At 39.6% G+C, this 27,382-nt stretch overlaps 1 protein-coding gene across 1 annotated transcript in view; it reads left to right on the top strand.

Annotated features, from left to right (window-relative positions):
• The first annotated feature begins 2,185 nt into the window (after positions 1-2,185).
• Positions 2,186-27,382, top strand: part of LOC149225944 (metal transporter Nramp3-like) — a 308,455-nt gene continuing 283,258 nt past the window's right edge. The window contains exon 1 of the mRNA XM_089377345.1: positions 2,186-2,402. Within this exon, the coding sequence (XP_089233471.1) occupies positions 2,247-2,402 (156 nt within the window). The 5' untranslated portion in view covers positions 2,186-2,246. The remainder of the gene's footprint in view (positions 2,403-27,382) is intronic.

Below are 27,382 nucleotides of genomic sequence, written 5' to 3'. Positions count from 1 at the left end.
TCTTAAGCTGCAAGTCTAGGTCATCATGGCTCCTTTCAAGAAGAACGACATCATTAACATAAAGGAGAAGAGTAATGATAACACCAGCGAGCTTAGTGCCTTTGCAGCCCGCAGTTTCCAGACACTCCTCTAGTTTATCGATGTAAATACCAAAAAGGGTAGGGGAAAGGGGACGACCTAGCTTAACCCCGATATTATATTTAATATCTTTACGCCATCCTTCGTTGGTCTTAAGCTTGGCAATGATAGTCTCGTAGAGGCAGATCACAACGATCCTTAGTTCAGGAGGAACCGTGATCTCTTCAAGCCTCTCCCAGAGCTTATCTCGGGGGATAATGTCGAAAGATTTTCTAAAGTCCACAAAACAACATAAGAGATCAATTTTACTATTGCGACATTCCTCTGCGATGATCCTAAGGGTGACAAGGTGGTCGATGGTCGAGTGATGTCTCCTAAAACTAGCTTGCCCTTTAACTCTTTTACCCTGGTTCTCAAGCCAAAGGCTAAGCTTTTTTTCCAGAATGAGCCCATAAAGCTTGGCTAGGATGTGGCTAATCATAATGGTATTGTAGTTAGAGGGAACACTTTTGTCCCCATTTTTGAAGATATGCACAATAAGGCTTTGCATCCAAAGCTTAGGGAAGCCATGCTTTACAACCAAATTGAGAAGCTTGTGGAGATGAGGAATGGGGATAGATTTTTCCATTTTAAAAATCTTAGCTTGGTAACCTTCAATATCTTTGGCTTTCCCATTAGTGAACTTATTAATCCCAGACTCAACGTCTTGCAAAGAAAAAATATCATTCTTAATAAGAGTGTTTAAGATGGTGCCCATGGTGTTTGGGGAGTCATACAACTTCTTAAAATAGTTATCCCAATTTTTTAGGGGATAGAAAAATTATCTTTAACAAGCACATTTTGCCAATTTTTTTTAAAAGCAACTTTAGAAAAATAAAAAATTATTTTAATAAAAATATCTTTATAATCCATTCTATTTAAATTATATAAAATACATAGTCTTTTTATTAAAAAATTATAAATTAATATACACGATTTAAAAGCATCTTTTCTTTCCTTCGTATGTTAAACCAATAAAAATATAAAACACTTCTTTACCGCAAAACACAATAAATAAAGACTTTAAAAAGTTTCTACAAATTTAAATATCAAATAAGAGATAATAATAAAAAAGTACGAATATTGATTGGACAAACAATAATTAATTATTTCAAAAAGTATCAAAAAGTACGAATATTGATTGGACGAACAATAATTAATTATTGAACTTTAAAGTTAAAGTTGAACCATTGTCTTTACCTACGAATCCCGAAACTAGAAACAGCGGCGTAGTCTAACGAACGCTGAAGGGCGAGGAGTTTCCCGGAAATTATGGAAATTCGGGTTATGTTTAGAGAAAAATTGGCAAGAATTTTTATAAGGCCAAGTTATAATTGTTAAACTTCAAAATTTTAGGTGTCTTAAATGTTTTTGATGGTGCTGAATCCATTTCCACCATAAAAACACAATTCAAACACTATCTCTACAAGATTTTTTGAAATTTTTTTACACAGATTCTGACCACTTTTAACGGACAATTCTTCCACCTCTTTAAACAACTCCAGAAACAGCAATCCAACCAAACCAAAAATAAAATAAAAGAAAAACAATTTCCGTATTGTACATAAAAATCCCCGCAACAGGTCCGACGAAAATGTGTCATGTCTCGTGCCATTGTAGTCAAGGCAAAGTCCGCCTTTCATATAAATACTACTTTCATACGCAGTAGTCTTTAACGTGACTTTGTACCGTCCAAGGGTGCTGAATCCGAATATGCAGTTCATTTTAACTGCAACAAATCATGATTTCATCTCATTTCTTATTCCGTCAAATCTAGTCGCATTATAGACAACTTTCATATACGCTTTGTTCCATCCCATCTTAAATCCTTTCAGACAGACAGGCAGGATCGACCGTGTCTCCTCCCGCAGGTTCGAATTCAATTCCTCCACCTCGTTAAACAATTCCAGAAACAGCAATCCAACCAAACCAAAAAGAAAATAAAAGAAAAAACAATTTCCGTATTGTACATAAGAATCCCCGCAACAGGTCCGACGAAAATGTTACACGTGTCATGTCTCGTGCCATTGTAGTCAAAGCAAAGTCCGCCTTTCATATAAATACTACTTTCATATACGCTTTGTTCCATCCCATCTTAAATCCTTTCAGTCAGACAGGCAGGATCGACCATGTCTCCTCCCGCAGGTTCGACCATGTCTCCTCCCGCAGGTTCGAACTCAGAACGTCCGCAGTTCATTACGAGTTCTGGAATGGCCGAGGAGCGCAACACAAACACAATGCTTCTTATGGACAATGTCGAATCCGATCAAATCGTGGTCTCTGAAGTATGAAAATTTTCTCATCTCGCTCATCCGAAGCTTTGTTTTCCGGTGGCAATTTTCTCCGTAAATGAAAGAAGAAAAAAAATTATTAAATCAGTTATTTCCTAGATGAGGGCTCTGGTCTTTCTAAATCAGGTTTTCGTAAATCTTTAAATTTAATGGTAAAGCTTCTTTCAAATCTGTTAAACTTTACGTGTTACGATCGTCCTTCACGTGTATTTTCAAAACTGCACCGCAATTAAACGCTGTGCTTCATTTTATTTTCTTTTCCTTTTTCATCCCCTAAAGTTCGAATTTCCCGCTACGGTTTTTTATTTAAACCGAGAATTTCGGTTATGTGGATCCACATAGATTGCAATTTTATCGTTGAATTCGGAAATACCGCTGAAGACTAGTTGTCGTCGTGTAATTTTATCGGAGATCACTCTTTAAACCGTTGGATTTTGCTTCTAAAACCGAGTTTCTGTTCTTAAGAACTGATTTTTCGTCGATTTGTACATTATTCTGCTAAAGATTTTCGTTCAGCTGGTAGCCATGTATCTTTTAATGTAAATCGTTCTGCTTTACTCGAATATGTTATTCAGAAATCATTTACGACGCGTAAAGCAAGATGTCCGCGTGTTCTGTAGAACAAAAACGATTCTTTACTATTTCATATAGAGAGAAAGATTAAATTTGTTAATCATCAGACGTTTTCCAAAAATATTTGTCGAGCTTTGAAATATTAATACCAGGAATTACTGTATTCGCCAAATTCTGCATATATTAACTAGAAAAAATTGTTTGAGAAATATAGCCATCATCCTGTCTATATATGATATTAAAAAATCGCTGACCATCGATATATAATAGATTTTTTCTGTCTCCCCGATTTACCAAACTTATCAGTCGTGTGAAGCGGTTTTAAGATTCTTCGTAGCCTGCGAGGATGTCATTCGAGTTTAGGCTTCGCACAGTTCTCAACAGGGTGCTGTGCAAGACCGAAACAGATCAATTTGGAGTTTTGTGCATCTTATCTAGGAATCATGCCTTTTCTGTTATCGGAGGACTCTAAACGGTTGGTCTGTTGTCTCTAGTTCATTTCGGATAATCATTGGTGGCAAGTTCAGCTCTATGTAGTGTACTTCCTGCCGCTTACCACTTGTACGGCCACACCACAGGGACTCGTTCTGTGGATATAGTGCAAAAATCAATTAGGAAGGTTAGTTTGAGTGTTATCATAGTCTCTGTAGTCTGAGTCTACTCCCAATTTTGGTCTGCGATTTTTGACTCCCAAGTCTGATTCATGCTTGCAGATTAAAGGCCAGCCAGATCGACTCAAGGAGTCTGATTTGCTTGCTTTTATGATCCGATTTCACAACAGACAATCAAATTATCCATGTCCTTTGAAACTAGATATTGAAAATTTGTATTACATGGACATTGTAAACTTTCCTATTAATGAAAAAAATATAATTTTCTAAAATTTAATGCTTATTTTTAATGTTAATTTTGTAAGTCATCTCCAAGTTTTCCCAATTCTCATTCTTTGGTCTCCATGTCATTCTCAGTGTCAAGTCTGGTAAATTAGCGTTGTTTATATCCTTACGTTTGTGTAGACTTTGAATTTGTCAATGCATTTTTGTTGGGGAACATGTTTCTAACCCTATCTGCTATTTCAAAGACATTCTGATTTGCGAGCATGTTTTATAAACATGCCAGTCGGCCACAAGAGAAATGGTCTCCTTGTTCCAGGCATGTTACTGCTCCTATTTCTCGCTTGGTCTTTTTCAAAGAGATTTTCCTAAAGTTATAAACTTATTTTTGTCCATACACACGGATACCACTTCTGAATAATTTATTCACTGATACCACTTCTGCTCCTATTTCTTGCTTGGTATTTTTCAAATAAATCTTCTTAAAGTTGTAAACTTGTTTTTTCCACACACATGGATGCCACTTCTGTTTATATCGTTACCTTGGTCTAAATTTCAGTTTGTTAATGGAAAAACACTTTTGTGGGGGGACATGTTTCTAACCCTATCGACTATTCCAAAGTCGCACTTCTGATTATTCTTTGAGAGCATATTATATAAACAAGCCAGTGGGTCATAACTGAAAAGGTATACTTGTGCCAGGCATATTTCTGCTCCTATGTCTAGCTTGGTATTTTTTAAATAGATCTTCAAGTTACAAACTCATTTTTGTCCATACACATGGATAGTAGATACCACTTCTGAATAATTTATTCATATTACAGATGCTATAACTTCCACAGTTGGGTGAAAGAATTTATCAATTTTCAGAACTAATTTTACATCCTCTTTTGAGCTTTATGATCCCATTCCTAAAATGTCTCCAAGCTGGCATCCTTTCCAATATTTACCATTTTGTGTCCAAATTCTCAGTTTCTTTTTATTCCCTGTATAAAATCTGTCAATGCTATTTCAGCTGGCGAAGAACTGCATTTTCATTATTGGTCAATGTTCAAGGCTTGGGTGAAAATTTGAAGCTTATACGTGGCTTGTATAACTCCCACGAGCTACTTAGACAATCAATTGTACTGTCATAATGAATGACTTAAAGTTATTAATCATCAGATGGTATTTGGTTGATTTTCTTGTAAAAATAACTTGTAAGGAAAAAGTTTAAGATTCTGAATTCTTGACGGGCCAGATTGTGAATTAAGATTGTGGTAACTGAAAGCCTGTTTAAGATATCTTCTACTATGGCTTTGATAGATACCTTGGCAAGTAATTTATTGCCAAAAGTTATTCACACTAAGTGATCAGTGTGCACAAGGGTGAAACGATGTGCTCTAAAGAAAAAGCATGTGAATTATTGCTGAAATTGCGGCCCTCATGGATTGTTGGTGCTATTGATGCAACTGGTATCTCTGGTGGGCTTTCTGTCATGTGGAACCCCAAAAGATGTACATTTAAAGTCTACAAGTCTAGTGCAGGTATCATATTATCTGGATACTGTATTGGAATTAGCTTTAGAATCTGAATCTCGAACATTGATGCTCCATACAGAAACAGGTAGGCCTTTTGGGGGAGTGTCGATAGTTGTGGAATTCTGGATATACAACACACTTTTGTAGCTGGGGACCTGAATTTCATCATGGAAGCTAGAGAATGCTGGGGTAAAAAGGTCAGAATGGACCCTTTTGCAGATTACTTCAAAGATTTTTTTAATCGAAAGCTGCTCATGGATATTATCACCGACCCCGTCTGCCCTACCTGGAGAAATGGCCGATCTGGAGATGATGGAATTGCCAAGACTTAACAAGTTCTTAGTCCATTCTTCTCTTCTCTCGAAACTGGAGAACCTAGAAGCTTCGACCTTCTATTCTGATGCTTCTGATAATGATGCCATTTTGCTGTAGTGAAGTGGGGAAGAGGGTGCAATTTCCATACCTTTTAAGTTCAATCATACATGGATAAATGATTTGAACTTCAAGGAATTGGTTTCACAATCTTGGAATTTGTCGACTCCCTTAGAAAAATTTTGGCCTATGGATACAATCGGCCTCGAGCTCAAGAGATAGAAGCAAAAGGTTTGGACTAGAAAGCGTAAGGAAGCACAATATAGGGTTCTTTATGAGATTGAAAAGGCGTTAGCAACTTACTTGGACCCCTCCAACCCAGATCTTTTCTCCGATCAACTTAAGAACATGGTGATGGAGTTAATAAGGAGGAAGAATACAATCTTAAAGGCACAGGAGGATGAATGGCACCTCAGGAGTAGGATTGCTTGGTTAAAAAGTGGTGACAAAAACACCAGATTTTTTCACAAGGATGCTACAAAAAGGAAGGAAGCAAATTCTATTTGGAATATTCGGAATGAGGATGACAAGGTTCTTACATCTCTCAAAGAAATCAAAGAAGCCTTTAGATACTTTCAATTGCAATATAGAGCTTTGGAGGAGGACAATATTGAGGAAAAAATGGAGATGGCAAGCTGAATCCCTCAGTTTTTCAATGAAACAGATATCAGCCTCATGGACAGCCCTACTACAGAAGAAGAGATCCTACAAACATTGAAAGAGATGGCCAAGGACAAGCGCTTGGGGCTGGATGGTTGGCCCGTGGAACTATTCATTTCTTTCTTTGATCCAATAAGCCAATCTTATTAGGGACCATAGCCTCTCTCCCCAAATGTTAAAATTGGCAATTAGGGCCAAACTCCATATGGGTCACCTCATTTATGGCAGCTGATATTTTTCTTGGATTCCTCTCTCTGAGAGGTGTAGGATTGATCTAATGATCATCCGATTCCGACATGTATTCATGGATATATGAATTTATTTGTATTCTTGACAATTTGTCAAGGTTGGCTAGCAAGCAAAACAATGATTTTCACCCCCAGCTTATCCTCAACGTTTCATATAAAAGGAGGAGACCTTGTGGCATTATTTCACTCATCTCATCTCACATTCTTCTCTCTCTCCTAGCTTGATTGGGTACGCATTAGAGGAGCATCTCTCTCACATGTGTGGTTGGAAGAAGGAGGACGCAGATTCTGGTTAGGGCAGCGTTGACTAGGGTTGACTGAGCTGCAGGTGGGCAGAATTGATAGTGTTGACTGATTCTTGCATGCGGATTGGGTTAGGCTGCCTCTCCTTGGCAGGCCGCATTTTTGGACAGCAACCTTGACTTGTTTTGACCTATGTTGCACGAAATGTAGGGCAAGGGGGGGTTTCCGTACGGAAATGGGTACGAAACACTGAAACACGTATGGTACGACCCTGAAACGCGTTTTAGGCTGTACTGCCACGTTTCACGAAACTGAAATGTGGCCAGTACGGCTTGAAACGTGTTTAAGGGCCGTACGACTCACGTTTCAGCTTTTTACTTGTGTTTTTTTAAAATTTGTTTTCTAATCTATTTTTAGGTTATCCTAGTGACTTCTAGTTGCTTCTAGATGCCTGTCTAAAGTTATAGAAGTGAACTTTTGCCCTAGTGTTGATATGCAGTTCATGGTAATGTTAAATTCTTAAAGTAAAAGTGATATTCTCCTTTATTTTTCATTTTCATCCTTTTTTTTAACATTACCATGAAATGACTCAGGATGTTTGACAGTGGTTTCGTCCTCATTGGATTTCATATGGAGAAAGTAGAATTTTAGATCTCACTCAAAATCCAGCAGACTTATTTGTTTTTCAAGATTTCAGGATTGGGGGGATTGCAATGTTTCCATTGGATTTTATCATGTACTAGGGTATGGAACTTGTATTTAATCAAGAGAACCAAGCCCTCTATGCAGGGGAGACTCCCAATAATGAAGAGCATGTAGGGTACTAGGGTATGAAACTTGTATTTAATCAAGAGCTCTAAGGTCGTTTGACTATGTAGGAGGAGACTCCCAATCAAGCACGAGACAAGAAATTAGAAATTTCTCGTGGATGATTTTGGATATTTCTATTTTCATTATGTGATCATTCATGAGTAAATGTGATGTAAATTTAGAGACTTATAGTTTATGCATTGACAATTGACAATTTTATCATAATGTAATAAATTAGAATGTATCATATATGCTTTATGATTGCACATATTTCTTAAATGTCCTAATATATATATATACATATATATATTCGCATTTCCCCGTTTCCAAAATTTGGGGAGGTCGCGTTTTGTATTGGTTCCCGTTTCGGAAACTCGTACCCGTTTCCCCGTTTTGTGCAACCTAGGTTTTGACTATGTGTTGACCAATGTTGACTATCATAAGGGCTGACCGCAGGTTTGACCAACGTTGACTGAAGTTTGACTAGATTTTCGGACTCCTTTGGGCTGCCTCCTCTTGCTGTTGGAGGTTGAGTTGACTGAGCATTGACTGGGGTTGACTAGAGGTCAAATCTGACTTGTTTGACCAGCTTTGACTTGCTGGTTAGGGTTTTGCAGTTGCTGTCATAAAATTACAGAATTGTATATTTGTACTATCTCTCTCTCTTTGCTGAACTATTGAAGAATATAAGAAGAACTGATCAAGGGTTTCCCCATATTGGGGTTTGTCCCTGACTGGTGCCACATCTCGTGTCCTCTTGTCTTGGCTTGTCTTCTACTATTTATATTTATGTTCTATTTGCATTTTACTATCATGCTGATGTGATTGCTATTTTGGAAATTGATATTGGGCTAATAAGAAAATTTCTCTTAAGCATAGAACATACCAAAATTAACATGGTATCAGAGCTGAGGTGAAGAGTAAGGCAAAACCCAAGCAAGAGTGAAAGAGCAATCACCGAAGACAGTTGTAAGGGACAAAAGGTTCAATGGGTTCCTCATCCCACTTCCTAACCGAAGACAAGCTCCGTGAGAATTCTGACTATCACGGATGGAAGATGTCTTTTGATCTGACTTTGGAAGAACAAGAAGTGTTGGACTATGTGAAGGGTAAAATCCCGGAGCCTCCATCAAATGCAACGGCTGCTACAAAGAACAAGTATACTAAGGGTGAAGTCAAAGCAAAGAAGATTATCAAAGATTCTATTGACAAGCGTTTGGTGGCCTACATCTCTAATTTGAACACCTCCAAGGAGATCTACGACAGATTGGTAAGCATGTTTAAGGTTAGTGATGCAAATCAAGTTTTGTTCCTCAAAAATTAATTTAAAAATTTTAAGAAGGGCAAGGACGAGGATATTCAATCCTGCTTCTTAAGGATCACTGAGATCAAGAATGATCTTCTATCGATTGGAGAAGTCATTCCTGACAGGGAACTAACTATCACTACCCTTGGAGGGCTCCCATCTGAATGGTATATATTTAGAACCACTCTTCTCAATAATGATCGAATCCCGGGGTTTGAAGAATTGATGTCGAGATGCATTCAAGAAGAGACATGGATGGTGGAGCAAGAAATGCCTTCAAATAGAGGTAACCCCACTGCTTTCTCCTCTAATGCCAAAAGGAGAAATACTTCTGGGTTTAAAGGTCATTTCAAAGGAAAGCCTGGATCGAAGGCTGGAAGGAAGGGAAGATGCTTTGTTTGCAATAAATTTGGCCACTATGCGAATGAGTGTCGAAATAGAAAGGACACATCACATGATGGCCCAAGGCTGCCCCTTTCATTCCCTACTCCATTCATCTCTTTATCACATGCCACCACCCTTTGAAGCATGTACCTTGAATCCGATTTAAAGGTAGAAACCACCTGATAGGGTACTTGGTTAACCCATTTGGAGCATGGAGACATTAGCACATGCCAAAGCCCACTATGGAAGGGCATGCCAGTATGAAGTGCCCATGTGTTGTCCATGGTTTGTAAGCTCTTTAACTCGATCCCTTTAAATAACTGGTTGTACTGGAAGGTTAGGGGACACATTGGATCTTATGTAGGATTGCAAATGGTCTCCATTTTGGGTTTGGTCTCCCTATACGGGGTCCTAACCCTTGAGAGGGCTCCATTGGCACATGTAGGGTGTGTGTAGAAAGCCATGGGCCTCCACAGTGGTAGACAACATTCCATGGATCCTGAGAGATGTTCAAAGATTGCTCGAGATTCACCTATTGGACGAGGAAGATGCACCTGGTTCACCATGCCTAGTCGGCCCCACAGTTGTACCATGCACTTGGCAGATGACCCAAGACCTATATGATGATGTGGCATCACTTACACCATCATATGAGCCCTTGTAGATGGTCTATAGGCATCTTCGATCCATTTGGAGACCCATGAGGTTACTTGTGTGCCCCCACACCCATTGGGAGCACCACAGGTTTATTATTTGGAGAACATGGGGCCAACCCCTTGTCCACTACTTTTGGGAGTCCTATTCATCATTATGGAACTTATGGACTTCATCAGGATTCTAAGAAGGCCCAAAGACATGTATTATTGATCATTCGACCTCTTGAGAGGCTTATTCTTTTGTTGATGAGCCAGTTTGGTGGGCTTGTCACCAAAAGTTAGTCATTTTGCACATTATTTTATCCTAGGGGCTAATGTAGGCCTAATTAGCTAAATGAATCTCATTAGAAGTGTATAAATACAAGTGATGTGAATTCATTTGAGCATCGTCACTTGGATTTGGAACTTGTATCTCTTTAGATATTTTCGCTATCCTTCTTTGAGGACGAATTTTTGGAGCATGAAATGAATTTTGATGTTTGGATAATTTTGATATGTTTTGGAGCTTCTTGAATGACAAGTTTTTCGGTGGTTGGATATATTCTTATACATGTAAGTACATTTTAATGTTAATCTTTCTTTCTAATTTTGTCACATACATTGTTTCTGGGATTTTGCTATACTAGGGCTTATTTGTTGCATCTCTTATGTGAAGTTGTGGAAATTTTGTTTTTGAATAGTGAATGTTTCATGTATGGGCCATGTATAATGAATGAATGTTCCTTGGGATGTTTCATTACTGAAATTCATCTTGATAAGCCATAGATTTTGCAAAACAAAGTATAAAGTTCTTGAAGCTGCTTTTGCTTCTGCCCTAATGCTATGCGAAGTTGTCTTTGAGGCCTCCTTGACATAGAAAATTCAATGTCCATAGTCATAATTAGTCTTGACTCCAAATCTCCCCAAAGGATTAGGCACTAGTCCACCATAAGGTGATCACTTAAAGAACCATTTTTCTTCACCTCTCCTTCTTTATTATAGGTCTAGCCATATTAGGGCTCCTAGGGCATCATTTTCTTGACAAACCACCCATAGAAAAACTTCGATATCTGGGCCTCTACTGCGCTGGTGTGTCTCCTAGGCCTCCTCCAAATTTGATGGAATTCCGACAGTGGGGTTGTGAGATATCCCAAGTCCTAGCCTTGAGATTGATTTTTGCCCTAAGTTTCCCTAGGCTAGTTCCTCATAGGGATCATTTTGCACCTTTAAGTGAAAATCACTTCTTTGATCCCCTTCTCCTCCTTGTTTAGGTCAGGTCTATCATTGGTTGCTAAACTCCTTCCTCTTGACCTAACCTGGGTCCATTTGGCCTCGTGTGGTCCCATATCTTGTCAAAGTCAACTTTTCAAAAACCACTTGGGAAACCAAGTTCAACAAGGATTTTAGGGTTTAGAAAGCTCCTTTACAAGTCACATTTCCTAAGCCAAGCCCTCAAATCCCTGTTCCCCTGTCCTCGAGAACCTTGCACTTTGCTTAAAAAGCAAGCAAGTCCCACTCCTAAGTCCATCCTAGGAAAGGGTCATCGAGATCACTTCACATCTATCTTAGTTGATCTATCCTTCATAAGTGATTCTCTATATATCGGGTCTCCTCCCATCGGTGAAAATCCATAAAGAGTAGGAAGCTTTAGCTGTGGTGACAGTGGGCTTTAGCTTCTTTATTGCTCTTGACCTAACAAGTGCCCCTTTAGGACCCCCTGTTAGTTTGAGCGGTAACATTTTGCTGCCATTGTCGGGTGGGGGGGGGGGCACAGGTCTACCTCCCTCCTGAATAATTGAGGAATTGATTCATTAACGACAATTCATGTATTCCTCTAGCAACTCCACAACCTTCTCCCCTAGTTGGAAAACCCCGAGATTATGACTTACCATCGAAGAAGAAATGATGAACCCCATACTCCATTCTTTAACAAGAGGATTGATAAGTTGAGAAGGAAACACAAGCTCTTTAGACCTCTAAATCTCTCTGATATGGTTGGGGCTCTCTTTAGCTCCATACCCAAGGATCCTAATAAGCCTATGTTCACAGGGCAACAAGACCCCCAAGAGCATCTTATGAAAATTGAGTATCGAACATGTAATGAATCCTACAACGAGTATAGCCGAGTGATTTCCTTTGCCACAACCTTGATAGGAAATGCCTGAGAATGGTATTTTGATCTCCCCCCATCCTCCATCTCTACATGGGAGGGATTTGTCTAAACATTTGAAAGAAGATGGTTTCCCAAAAAGGACGTGGTACGAATATACAAAGGCCTCTTGTCTAGCAAAAGAAGGGAGGACGAAACCATTGCTAAATTCAACCAAAGGTTCAACATGTTTATCCGTTCCCTACCTCAAAAGCTGTCTCCCCCAAAGGAAGTAGCTATGGTCGCCTATCTCAATGCCTTCGAAGGAAAGTTAATCTTTGATGTCAGGAATAAGAAGTCCTCTAGTCTCTTCCAAGCTCAAAATATGATGTTTGATCTTGACCAAGCCATGAAGCACAACTTCATCAACGTGCTACAAATCGAAGATGAGCACCCCAACTCAACTTATGAGGAGATCTCCCCTCACAAAGATGACACACTACATGAAATTAGCAAGAAAGCAAAGGAACCTCCTGACCTCGCCACGAGAATTCCTTTAAGATTGATTCTAAGCATGATTGACCCTTTCTATATAACCCTTGGAATAAACAGACACACCTTGAGAAATTGCATCCTAAACTTCGGGAACCCAATCCATATCATGCCCTTTGAGTATTATGAAAAAACTTAGAATCACCTTATCAAGGAAGTGCATGGGCAAGATGATCCTAAACTATGAAGAACTTAGGGTGTGGGTTGGTAGAAGAAAGAAGGGCTTTTCTCCATACATATTCCGAGAAAGAATTCTCTATGAACATTGTCAAAGTCGAAACAGATCCGGCATGGGGGATGATTCTATCAAAAAAATTGATTGAAGATCTAAACTTGTCCATTAGTGAAGATAGTTCCACTATATACCTCCCTTAGAAAGAAAACTCCTCTGTGTCCATCCCTAAACACGAATTCTTTGCCCCCATGATCGCTGCCTCCTAATAATCTGACAATGACTTAGAAGAGGAGAATAATAAACTTGGGAAATGGAGGATTTTCAAAAAATGAACATATCAATACCCCCCCTCCCCCTGGGCTTTGGGTAATGTATTTTGATGGAGCTCTCTCTAAGGCTGGATCAGGGGCCGACATTGTCATCATACCCCTTTCCGAAGAGTACCTACTATTTGCTTTAAGACTCAAATTCACTTGCACCAATAATATGGCTGAGTATGAGGCCCCATTATTGGGACTTGAAGTAGACCAGTTCCCCTTATTTGAAGATGGCCTTGGATGGATGACTCCTGATGTGGTAATCCTCCGATGCCTTAGTAAGGAAGAGTTTGAGAAGTTGATGAATGAATTCCACATTGGTTTTTGCGGTGGTCACTATGCTACCCGAACCACTACTCATAAGATCTTGAGGGCAGGTTATTATTGGCCCACCATCTTCGCCGACACACTGAACTTCGTAAAACGATGCCAACCTTGCCAACATTCGCTGGAAAGCAACACCTTGCAGCTATTCCGTTGAAAAATGTTGCCATCGATGCTCCTTTCCAACAGTGGGGTTTGGACTTTATCGATGAACTAAAAGATAATTCAAGCAATGGGCATAGATGGATCCTCATGGCGACTGATTATTTCACCAAATGGTTTGAAGCAATACCAACCAAGAAAGCAATTGACCAAGTGTTTATGGATTTCCTTGAGGATAAAATTGTTACCAGGTTTGGTGTTCCCGCCAAGATTGTCACTGAAGATGCCAAAGCTTTTGACTCCATGGCTTTGACATTCCTATGTAACAAGTATGGCATAATCCTATCACATTCTTCTAACTATTATCCTTGAGGAAACAAACAAACTGAGTCAAGCAATAAAAACCTCATAAAAATGATCAAAAGAACTATCGAGAATAATAAGAAGGATTGGGATAGCAAGGTAAAGTATGCCCTATGGGCTAACCGAATAATTGTAAATGCTTCCACTGAATTTAGCCTGTTCCAATTAGTTTATGGTTCTGAGGCCAAACTACCTATCCAAATGCAGTTGCCCATCCTTGAGTGTCTAAAAGCTTTCCTTGATCAACAAAATGCTGTACAATCTCGTATTGATCAAATAATTGAGAATGATGAGAATAGAAGGAAAGCTTTTGACCAAATTGGCCGTAGTCATGATAAAATGAAAGCTGCTTTTAAACACACCCAGGCAAAGCCTTCAAACCCGGTGATCTTGTACTCCTATGGGACAAAAGAAGAGAGAATCCCGACATACACAAGAAGTGGGACAACTTATAGATAGGTCCATTCAGGATAACTGATATCGCAGGAATAAACTCATACCACTTAGAAACTCCCAATGGAGAGTTCGTTCCTCTCCCCATAAACGGACAACTCCTAAGGAGTATTACCCCGAGGCCACTTGATATTGTATCATATGTGTGGTAGAGTAGGATGCATTGCATGTTGATTTTGCATTAGAACTAATATCATATGATATTTCTCATGATAGATTAACTGCACTTAGATTTAAAAACTGCATTTGAAATTTTATTTTTATAAGTCGATTTTATGGGTCTAATCCAAGCATATGCGATCATGAGACGCCGCGAAAGCATGCTACCTCGTTTTTTTTCCACCTATTATATGTGCAGGTAACAGGTCTACAGTAACCAAGAGATTGTTGGAGTTCTTGTGACCTCTCGTTTGAGTAGCTTCTTCCACTACTTCGAGAGATCATGTCCCAGTTGGAGCTAGATGTTACCCACCATTTTGTGGGTGATATCCCTAGGAGGAATTTTTTCTCCAAGATGGTCCTCAACTGGCAGCCAACAGCCCCTTGCAGCCACCAACTAGCTCGTTGTGCCATTTCTTTGCCACCTGAGCTAGCCATGTGGTCCCTCACCCATTTGTCATGATCATATGTTTGAAGGTGGGCCTGCCGAACCTAAAGGTTGATTTGTCATTTGGTAATTGAATGTTGTAGTTTTCTTATCATGTACACCTCTAGGCATGGATTAATGGGGGGGATTCAACGGAAAGAGTGGGGTAGGTTTGTGCTCTTGTCCCCTAGACCTCTTTTGGATGTTAACCTTGGACCCTAATCCCGTGGGATCTCTATTACTGACCTTTAGGTTTTAAGGATGGTACTACAGGGGAAACCTTGATTTTGGTTGCGTTGTCCTGCTTCCTCATCCACATATATCACTCCCCTCCCACTCATTATAACCACATTCATCATTTCTCCCACCTGGGTCCACATTCGTCAATTGGGTCCCCATAGGGTTAGCCTGCCCCTTCCCCTTGCCCACATCTTGGGTCGGGCTTGGAATGATGCCCCGAAGGTTGATGTAGCTGAAAAGAAAGGTAAAAGCATAATTGGCCACATTTAACAGGAAAATGTACCATAAAATGCAAAAGATGGCTAGGACGAACACATTTAACACGTGGGCAAAAGTCGATACATGAGCTCTACCCCATTATCATGGCCATCACCTTGGTTCCTATAGGCCCTAGATGAGTGTCCTTTATCATTCAGGAACCCAAGATTGTCTCGACCCCTGGTGGGAAATGAACTGCCCTACCTTAAAGGGGATATCCACTGCTATACCTTACACATCATGCTCTTATCCCTTTAGCCCTGAGTAGTTAATCAAGGAAAAACCATAAAAGACAAAAGGCATATAAAGAAGGGTGGAAAATCAAGGTCGGGGCACCTCATGCACCACGATTGCTCCCTCCTATACATTATATACCCAAATGTGGGCTACCTGTTTACTAGCTACCCTTTTACCCCAACATGTGGCCCAGGGCTGCCCCTTTCATTCCCTACTCCATTCATCTCCTTATCACATGCTACCACCCTTTGAAGGATGTACCTTGGACATACTATCCCCTTTAAAGGTAGAAACCACCTGATGGGATACTTGGTTAACATATTTGGAGCTTGCAGACATTAGCACATGCCAAAGCCCACTATGGAAGGGCATGCCATTATGAAGTGTCCACGTGTTGTCCATGGTTTGTAAGCTCTTTAAATCGATCCCTTTAAATAACTGGTTGTACTGGAAGGCTAGGGGACGCGTTGGATCTTATGCAGGATTGCAGATGGTCTCCATTTTGGGTTTGGTCTCCCTATATGGGGTCCTAACCCTCCAGAGGGCTACATTGGCACATGTAGGGTGTGTGTAGAGAGCCATGGGCCTCCACAGCAGTAGACAACATTCCATGGATCCCCAGAGATGTTCAAAAATTGCTTGAGATTCACCTATTGGACGAGGAAGATGCACCTGGTTCACCATGCCCAACTGACCCCATAGTTGTACCATGCACTTGGAAGATGACTCGAGACCTGTATGCTGATGTGGCATCACTTACACCATCATCTGAGCCCTTGCAAATGGTCTACAGGCATCTTCGATCTATTTGGAGACCCATGAGGTTACTTGTGTGCCCCCACACCCATTGGGAGCACCACAGGTTTATTATTTGGAGAATAAGGGGCCAACCCCTTGTCCACTACTTTTGGGAGTCCTATTCATCATTATGGCACTTATGGACTTCATCAAGCTTCTTAGAAGGCCCAACGACATGTATTATTGATCATTCGACCTCTTGAGAGGCTTATTCTTTTGTTTATGAGCTAGTTTGGTGGGCTTGTCACCAAAAGTTAGTTATTTTGCACATTATTTTATTCTAGGGGCTAATGTAGGCCTAATTAGTTAAATCAAACTCATTAGAAGTGTATAAATACAAGTGATGTGAATTCATTTTAGCATCGTCACTTGGATTTGGAACTTGTATCTCTTTAAAGATTTTCGCTATCCTTCTTGGAGGACGAATTTTTGGAGCATGGAATGAATTTTGATGTTTGGATAATTTTGATATGTCTTGGAGGTTCTTGAATGGCAAGTTTTTGGATGGTTGGATATATTCTTATACATGTAGGTACATTTTTTTCCTATTCTTTCTAAGTGATTGAGTTTACTTTTTCAAGGAAAAAACTGATTTGACTTTAACTCAATGAATCCCTTCCCCCCCTTCCCATAAAACCCTGTGATTGATAGTCGCAAGGAAAGAATTTGGAGTCAACATTATGAAAGTATTATGTTCACTAAACATAAATCTCTATTGTGTGGCAAATTTTGAAGAGCAACCTCCCGCAACATCTAAGAAGTGTTTGTAGGACCTTTGGCAAATGTTGGGGGTTCGATTTCCAAGGATGTCATGAGCCCTTTTGAGGCTTATTTTGGCCAAGTCGAGTTCACTAGAGGGCTGCCCATTTTCCTTTCTAAGCCGTGGGCATTTGGAGGAAACTCACACCTTGTTTCCCTTGCATAAGTTTTGTGAGATCTTGTCACTACTTTCTCAAGAAAGGAGGTCTATTGTCCAAGTTTCGAGCAATTATTGTGAAGACTCCTTGAAGTTTAGTTGAGGACTTTGAAGGGCCCTCTTCTCATTGTAATATTAATAAAAGATCTAATTTGCTTGTGGAGCTCGGGATTTCTCCCATGGTATCCTATCTCCCCATTTAGAGGGAGACTTCTCTTGGGTGGATTGACATTTGCATGGTTTAAGCTTTCATACTTCATTCACTTACATGCATGCTCTAATTGGGAATTAACACAACCTCACTATCACATTTCATTTTTAAGTTAAAGTTTGTTACAATTTCATTTGAGCTTTGCATTCTCTATCTCACTGTTGCTTGGAGCTACAAGCTTACACTTTACTTTGGGCAATTCATCCGTTACATGCAAACATTTTATATTTTTAACAAACTTTGATTCGTTTCCATTTACCTTGGTAAATTGTTTCATTAGCACTTGAATACATGCTTCATTTTTATGCTACATTGTTATCTTGAATATTAGGGCAATTTATTGTCATTGTATATTTGAAACATAATTTACTTTCAAGCAAATTACTTGTATTATTTTAATTCATTGATGAGACACATGCAACACTTGTCAGCTAATTTTTTTCCTCCAATTGAAGTTATAATTGCAACTTATGTTGAACACTATTTCATTTTCAAGCATTGCAAATCAATCTCTTTGAAGCATTTGCATGTAGAATTATTTCAAGTTGGAAAATTAACACAATTTGCATTTCATCTAGGTATTTTAGTATAAGAAGGCCCCAAGCCTCATTAAAATTTTACCTCCAACATAAGTTGGTTGAAGTAGACATCTTAGGGACCCTCTACTCCTCTATTGACTCCTCACTGTGAGATCCATATCTTTGGGCGAGGGTGAGGTCTGAGGATTGAAGAGTTAAATTGTAATCTTGTTGTAGAGATAATTAATAAAATTAACCAAGAGCACTTTCCATTACATTTACTTTACTTGTCTCTTGATGGTTTGAGTTTTCATATGCAAAGTCTATTCCAAAAGCAAGTATTGTAATCCTTTCAAACAAGTGCTTTCTTTTCATGCTTCAAGTCTAATTGCATATTGATGTCTTGGTTTAACACTTCCTTTCTTTTACATTTCCAAGTTAGTTACTAATTTTTGGGTTTTGGCAAGATATGTTTCACATGTTTTGATTCATAAAGTTGATTATCTCAAAAACATTTTGTATCTTACATATCTTGTGCTAACAATTTTTGTTTACATTTTAGGGTTACTTTGCTTTCTCTTTTGAGAGCATTGCATTTTACTTTGAGCAAATATATCTTTAAATTGTTGAGCAAATTCCTTATAAGGCACTGGTTTTATGGTTCTATTATTTCTGTCTAATTTTGTCATATACATTGTTGCTGAGATTTCACTATACTAGGGCTTATTTGCTGCATCTCTTATGACGTTAGATTATGCAGATTCACAGATGCAGATTGGGTAGGTAGTTCAGTGGATAGGAAAAGTACCTCCAGGTACTACTTCAGTGTTGGATCAGGGATGGTCTCTTGGTACAGCGGGAAGCAAAATTCAATAGCGTTGAGCTCAACAGAAGTTGAATATATGGCAACGAACATAGCTACGTGCGAAGCTATATGGCTTAAGAAGCTGCTTGTGAGTTTTTTAAGAAAGAAGATGGAAGCGACCAATGTTTACTGTGATAATCAAAGTTGCATAAAACTCTCTGAGAATCTAGTATTTCATGATAGATCGAAGCACATTGATATCAGATGTCATTTCCTCAGAGACTGTGTTCAGCGCGGGGCAGTCCAGCGACAGTATGTTCCCATAGGAGATTAGGTAGCAGACATACTCACGAAAGCTCTAGGGTCACGAAAGCTCTAGGGAGAGCTAACTTCATCCAGTTCAGGGAACAGAGGGGTATGGTGGAGAGCTCGTTTTCATAGCAAAAACAGATGGATTCTCAGTTGCAGCAGCAACAGATGACAGGGAGTTGCAGGATTGGTGGCAGTTCAATAGGGCCAACAGCAGCATAGATGCAACGTATATCAGAGTTGCACAATAGTTGGTAGGCAACAACAACATGACAGGGTGTTGCTTCAGTGGGTTGTAGCACTAGAACACTTTCCTTGCTAAGAGGGAGTGCTAGTTTTTGTAGCATCAGATGTGTTCTAGCCACGAAATTTGGTGGAGAGGCTAGAATACATGTATTCTCCAAAACCCATAAATCGTTTCTGGAAATTCCACCTAGAGATGACTTAATTAAAATAATTAATCATTTTTTAATGGTTCCTAAGTCTAAACTTAGGGAATATGATTAATTAAAGGGTCTTAATTAAGTCATGGTGAGAATCTTCTAGAAAAAGACATGGATCGAGTTCTAGTTAATCTTAGCCATTGATTACATTTTAATCTTGGTCGTTGATGTCTCAACAAGAGATTATAAGAAGAAACTTGATGGGACTTGGAGAATACACACCAACAGCTACTCAGTTGCCCAGGTAGATCAATTTTCTCAGTGGTTGAAGTTCAGCAGAGGAGATAGAGCCAAAGGGTGAGTTGCAGGGGAGAGAGAGAGGGTATCAATAGTGATCTGGGAAGTGCAAAACGAGTTCTGAAAGAGACACAGTGAGGGGAGACGCTGTCCACTAGAGCTCTACGCAGTTACTGCGTAGAGGGTGACGCAAAAACCCAATGTATGGACAGAGGGTTCATCTCAGGGTTAGGGAGTCGCTGTGGAGAGTGAGAAATTCATCATTAAATTTCTCTCAGTATTTTTCCTCTGTTCTGATGTCCAAATTCTTGTACTTGAATTTCTACTGAAGAATTAATAAAGAAACCCTCATCTGCTGCACCGGTTTTCCCAAGTTGGGTTTTTCTGGGGACAATTGTCCAAAAATAACTCTGTCAATATTTTTATGTGTGCTAGAATTTCTCTAATTTTCCAACATTTATTTTTCCGCAGTATTTGTTTTGTGAATGCTGCAGTGTATATATTTCAATATTTGTCGTAGGAAACTGAAAATACTTTGTTTAATTAAATTAACAAATAGAAGAAATATTGTCAGTTGCTGCAGTAGGATTCCGGGTTTCAGAGTTTTCACACGTTGATTGCTCAATGAGAGATTATAAGAGCAAGTTGATGGGGTTTGGAGAGACACACTTGAGAAATTCGAGTTACATAGTTGCAGCGAATTAGCAAGGGCGCAATTGAAGCAGAGGGAGACACTAGCAGTGGGGTTTCAACAAAGATTTGGGAGGAGAATTCTGGAGAGGAATTTCCACAATGATTTCTAGTTTCCAGAGTTAGGAAGAAGGTTGATTTTATCTGTGGAGAAGGAGGCCGAAATTAGTAGTGCGAATCGCCAGTTCACTAGTGCGAGTGACAAAAGAGCTCGATTAGTAGCCAATTGTCAGAGACATTTCCAGAGGCAAAGCGAGTAGGTCAGACAAGTTACTGGAGGCTGATTTGCTAACAGATTAATTTTCCCAAAGGCAGTGTGAATTTCTGGAGCAGCCAGTGTGCATTTTTGGTTAGCAGTGCGAGTTGCCAGGAGGAGGTGCGAATTGTTGGGAAGAGGCCGAGTTGTTTTTGCAGAGGGAACTATGTGTTAGTAGACTATTTTTGATAGCAGATAAATTTTATACCGAAGCTTTTCTAGTATCAGGCAAGCTATTATATGTCTCATATTGCTAAAGAATAATAATATAAACACTCATTTGTTGCATTGGTTTTCCCCACATTGGGGTTTTTCTCTAGGGACTATTGTCCAAAAATCTTGGTGTCCAAAATTTTGTATGTGCAGTATTTCCTCAGTTTCTGTATTTAATTTTGTGAAGATTGCAATAGTGAATTAGTCGTTATTTGCTGTAATAATTTCTAAAGTCAAATAAACTGCACAAGTTAGGAGATTAATTTCCAGTTACTGCAATTCATGGAAATTTCACAAAGACAACGTTCCTTAATGGTGAGTTGGAAGAGGAAATATACATAGAGCAACTAAAGGGCTTTGTAGCACACAAAAGAGAGACCCACGTGTGTAGGTTGAAGGGAGTGTTGCACGGGCTCAAGCAGGCTCCCAGGGCGTCGTATGAGGGCATTGATAGGTACTTGTAGAGCATGGGCTCCGTGAAGAGTGAGGCAAATACAAACCTCTACTACTTGGTGGTTGGGGGTGAGGTTCTCATTCTTGTCTTGTACGTGGACGACTTGTTTCTAACAAGTTCACTGGGGCTCATAGAGGAGTGTAAGAGGGATCTTGCAGCTGAGTTCGAGATGAAGGATTTGGGGCTCATGCACTACTTTCTAGGCATGGAGGTGTGGCAGACAGATGGGGAGATTTTCCTTGGACAAGGGAAATATTGCATCGAGATCCTGAGGAGGTTTGAGATGGAGGACTGTAGAGCCATGTCTACACCCATGATCACAAATTGGAGGAAGGTAGACGCATCCAAGGAGAAGGATGTGGACCCCACCTTATATAGGCAGTTGATAGGCTCTCTCATGTATTTGGTCAACACTAAGCCAGATATATCCTATGCAGTAAACTCTCTCAGTTAGTTCATGGTGGAGCTGAAGAGAGTGCATTGGATGGCAGCTAAACATGCACTGAGGTATTTATGCGGCACTATTGAGCATGGCATCAGATATGCTTGAGGTGATGGTGTCAGGTTGGTTGGCTATATTGACGCAGACTGGGTAGGTAATGCAATGGATCGGAAAAGCACTTCAGGGTGTTGCTTCAACATGGGATCAAGAGTTGTTTCTTGGTACAGTAGGAAGCAAAAGTCTGTGGCACTAACTTTTGCAGGTGCAACGTGTATGGCTACATGTGAGGCCATATGGTTTCGGAAGCTGCTAGTAGCCTTGTTTGGTCAGAGGGTTGAGACGACGGTGATACATTGTGACAATTAGAGTTGCATCAGGTTGTCAGAGAATTTGGTGTTTCACGACAAGTCCAAGCATATAGACATCAGGTACCACTTCATCAGGGATTGTGTGCAGTGTACGATTGCTTAGCTATTGTATATACCCATAAATGAGCAAGTAGCAGATATACTGACGAAGGCTTTGGGGAAGGTGAGATTCATCTTCTTCAGAGACAAGATGGGTGTTATGTAAAACACCTTCCTCGCTAAGAGGGAGTGTTAGTTTATGTAGCTTGAACAAGTGTTCTAGTCTCAGATGGTGTCCATGAGATTAAGGAACACAGTGGATTAATTTTCTCCAATACCCAGAAAAAGATTCTAAGGAAAAGTACCTTAATTACAATTAATTAGCTAGTTTATTAATTTTCCTAAGTCTAACTTAGGGAAATGGCTTAATTAATCAGGATTAATTGAGGTAAATTGATTTTCCTCTAGTGACTTCTAGAAAAGTCATTTGAAGGGGTCAAGATGATCTTAGAGATCGACTGGAGTTAGATCGAGGCAGTTGATTGCTCAATGGGAGTTTTTAAGTGCAAGTTGCTTTAGCAAGTTGTTGGAGGCAAAGATTGTTACCGAAATGAATTTCCAGAGGAAGTGCAAGTTCTAGAAGAGGTTGTACGTATTTCCAAATTTTCCAGTGCGTGTTGCTAGAAGGAGATGCAACTTACACAAAGGAAAGTTGATTTTGTTGCAGAGGTTCGATTTGGCTAGTATGCATGGAGTAAAGATATTGTTGTGCTTTGCCAATGAAAGGAAAATAATCTATGTAATTCTCAATTGCTAAAGATTTATTAATAATATAAGCCCTCATCTGCTGCACTATTTTTCCCCACACTGGGTTTTTTCTAGGGACATTTGTCCAAAAATATCAGTGTTCATTATTTGTGTGTGTGTATGGTTTATTTATTTTTTGTGAAGTTGCAGTAGTGTTTTATTCAGTATTTGCTGCATACAAATTGCAGAAGACAAATAATCAAATTTGATAGGTGAATAATAACCGGTAACTGCAACAGAGTTAAAATTTCACACATTCGCCAAACTATGTGTGTAGCAGTTTTAAATATGTAACCACAAAAATTGAATGCGATATCATCCCATCGATATCAAAAGTTTCATAATTAAGCTCGCTTGATAAACACATTGGGGGAAAGGAAATCGTGAGACAGAGCAATCGATAAACATACGACAGCCTTCGTGCCCTTTGGCAACACTGGCCTAGTGAAATCAAAACTCATGTTGTGTGTAAATCTCTGTAGACGGGTTTAGCCATCACCCTCACTCCATCGACGCACTTCTTCAGATTGCTAGAATACCCACTGCTAGAGATTTCTAGATGTACTGCTATTGTAACTCGTGAAATGTTTGACCACCATTGATAGGATAGAGCCATAAATCTGTTTACCACCATATTGGAACTGTTCCCTGAATTTTCCTTAAACGATCACACAACTTCACTACATCAACTCTTGGAAAAATTGCCAACCCTGTGTCTAATAGTTGGATCTCTAGAAACCAAAGGTCATAGGGCTTTATGGTGCTAAATATGTTAATTTCTAGTCTTTGTGGAAGCTCGAACAAGCATATCCTCTTTCCTTGCTAATTCATGATGAATTTCCTTAATTTCCTCCAGAAATGATGATGTAGATTAACTCCCGAAGCTCTTTCAATTCATTATCATGATGAGAAGTAGTAGAACCATCTTCAGTGTGTAGCTTTTCAATTGTTAAGACATGAGCCTCTATTTTTTTGTCATAAATCCTCATTTGACCGCTGCAATCTTCTTACATCATCAAGTGATATAGGACCCTTAGGCCCTCCAAACCCTTGATACGCTACCATCACCAACAAAGTCCTCTCCACATGTATCTGCAATGGGGGGTTTCCTTTTTGTAGTTGTATTTGACACTGAATTTTTGATGAGAAGATGACAACTCTTGCATTATTTCTCGGTAGACAAATGCAAAAGCATTTTCATGCTCTGGTGGGTTAACCAAATATTTGATATTACCATGTCGAACTTTTGTTTTAGGGAAATCCTTTTTTCAACTTTTCCAGTTAAGATATGTTCCATTTGGGCTAGAATCTTTTAAAATAACAAGTGTTAGTTGACTGCTCCATGGTGTGCCAAAAATAGATGTTCACTGATTTTCCAATAAAGAACTTATATCTTAAAATAGATCGCCTTCTTCAAACTATGTGCAGATCTAGAAAATATAGTATTGTTGTTGAAAACTTCTATAGGTACTTCTATAGGGGACTTCCTAGTAGAAATGTGGATTGCTCTATTATAAGATTGTTGTATGTATACCGAATTTTCATCCCAGGTCTTCACATGCTTCTGATTATAACCGCTCAAAAGCTACACCAAAGTCCTGTTGACTACTTTTGTTTGCCCTTTTTTCTATTGATGGAATGTTGTAGACCTCTTTAACTTCATGTCCATCTTCTCCCACAATGTAGTTCAAAATGCACTAATAAATCTTGTGTCCCTGTCTGAAACAATGCTCCTCGGTTTCCCAAAGTGCACCCAGACCTATCCCAAGAACAAGTTTGTTGCTTCTTGGCCGCTGATGGTATTTTTACAGGGCATCCGGACACATTTTGTTGAACCTATCAACTACCACAAATACATAGTAATGTCCCTTATTGGTTATTGGTAAAACTCCCACAAGGTCCATGGAAATGCTTTCCCAAGGACGAGTGAGTACAAGTAACAGATGATATAGATCCTATTTCCTGTTACTAGGCTTGTTAGTACAACAAAGCATGCATCTTCTTATGAACCTACCTACATGTTCTTGCATCTTCGGCCAATACACATACCTTTGCAAGTTGTTCACTGTCTTCCCTACACCAAAGTTTGTTGCAACCTTGGAGGTGTGAACCTCTGTCATCAGCTGCAATCACTCACCTTTAGGAACACATAACTTATCCAACTTGTAGAGTAACCCGTTCTAGAGATGGTATTCAATTGTGTTGTCACCATTATGTGCATGACTCTGGCTCTGTAAGTGCTGAAACAACTCCTTGAAGTCCTCATCCTCTGAATATGCCTCTCTGTGTGCATCAGAGTTCCCAAAGCTATGATCTTTGATGCGGTGGCCTTGAAAGCATGTCAGCCAACTTGTTTGTGTTGCCCTTCTTATACTTGATCACTAAATGAAACTGGTGTAAAAACCCCATCCACTTTTAATGTTTGGTTTGTTGTAGCTTACTCTGGGCCTACAAGTACTGTAGTGGTTGGTGATTTGTGTGGATTAATTCCTCCTTTCTCATTAGATGGTCCTTCCACTTCTTCACAGCTTGCACCAGGGCTTAAAGTTCCTTGTCATAGGTAGGGTAGTTAAGAACTGCCCCATGAAATACTTCAGAATGGTAGCATACATGCTTTCTTCCCTACATTAAGACCGCTCCCATAGCATACCCACTTACATATGTCTCCACTTCGAAGGGCTGTTGCAAGTTCAATAATGCTAGAACTTGTGCTTCACTGATCTTCTTCTTTAGCTCCTCAAAGGCCTTCTGCCGACCCTTTCTCCACTGGAAACTCTTGCCACTTGTTATGGCATGGAGTGGTGTTGCTACCACTAAAAACGAGGCTATGAATTTCCTTAGGTACTGTGTTGCCCCAACAAAACTCCTAACCTCAGAAACATTAGTAGGCACTGACCATTTCATGATGGCCTCCATCTTGGCAGGATCTATTTTCAGCTCTCCTCCACCTATCACATACCCCAAATACACCAAAGACTGTTATGCAAACTCACACTTCTTGAGATTTGCTAGTAGTTGGTGCTTCTTTAATGTCTCCAACACTTGTGTCAAATGTGAGATGTGCTCCTCCCAGTAGTAATGTATACCGATATATCATCCAAATAGACAATAACAAATGAATCTATAAAGGGGCGCAATATATCATTCATTAACCTCATAAATGTATCTAGTGCATTGCATAGGCCAAATGTCATTACTAACCACTCATACAAACCTTGCCTGGTTTTAAAGGCAGTCTTCCAGGTTTCTTCTTTTGACTTGAACCTGGTGATATCTAGACTTTAAGTCTAGCTTGGTGAAGTGTTTCACTTGCTACAACTAATCCAGTGGGTCATCTATTCTGGGCGGGGGATACCGATTCTTGAGCGTAATTTTTTCAGTGCCCTGTAATCTATACACATTCGTCAAATCCCATCCTTCTTTGGCACAATGTGTGAAAATTCCTTGAAATGCATCAACTGGAAATATTTCTACTAATTGATAAATTAATTATGTAGTTTATTTTGTTTACGACAAAATATCGAAATATTCACACTGCAAATTCTTCACCAAATAAAATATTGTGGAAGCAAAAAATAGAAACTGAGAAATATGCTAGCACACACACATAATAATTGACACTATTATTTTGGACAAAAGTCCCTGGAAAAACCCAACTTGGGAAAATTGGTGCAACAGTATGATGGTTTATTTTTATTATGCATTAGCATAGATCTAAGTATAATAATTTGGATGCTCTAATGGAAATCCAATTTGAGATAAATACTGGCAAAATTATTGAGAGGATTTTTCCTCTCCCCGCAGCTGATTTCTTTCCCTGCATCTGCCTCCCTAGCCACACGCAAATCCTTATGCGTCAACCTTTGTGCAGAGCTTGCGCAGGCTCTGTTGTAGCTGCCTTTGGAAAACTCTGAAATCCATAGCTCTGTCTCTCTCTGGCTCTGTAGCTGACTCATTGGCTTATCTAACCAAAATCTCGACCTCCAGCTAAATCGAACTGCTGAATCACTAGCTTCTCCAGCTAGATTGAACTGTTGTGCTGCTATGCCAGTGTAGTCCTTGCGTAGACCCTTTGGGAATTTCACACTCCCTCTCATTGCCTCTCCCGGATTTGGAAGACTTTCTCCAGAAATGCTGCTGACCTCCTCTGCGAATTGCTACTCACCCTCTAGCTCAATCTTCTCTACTAGATCTTTGCTATTGGGAAAATCGAACTGCCTGGGCAACTGCGTATCTGCATTGGTCTGT

The sequence above is a fragment of the Pinus tabuliformis genome, chromosome J (assembly GCF_031772625.1).
Source record: "Pinus tabuliformis cultivar Carrire ecotype Pingquan chromosome J, CPIR1, whole genome shotgun sequence".
NCBI lineage: Eukaryota > Viridiplantae > Streptophyta > Pinopsida > Pinales > Pinaceae > Pinus > Pinus tabuliformis.
This window is presented reverse-complemented; position numbering and strand designations above follow the sequence as displayed.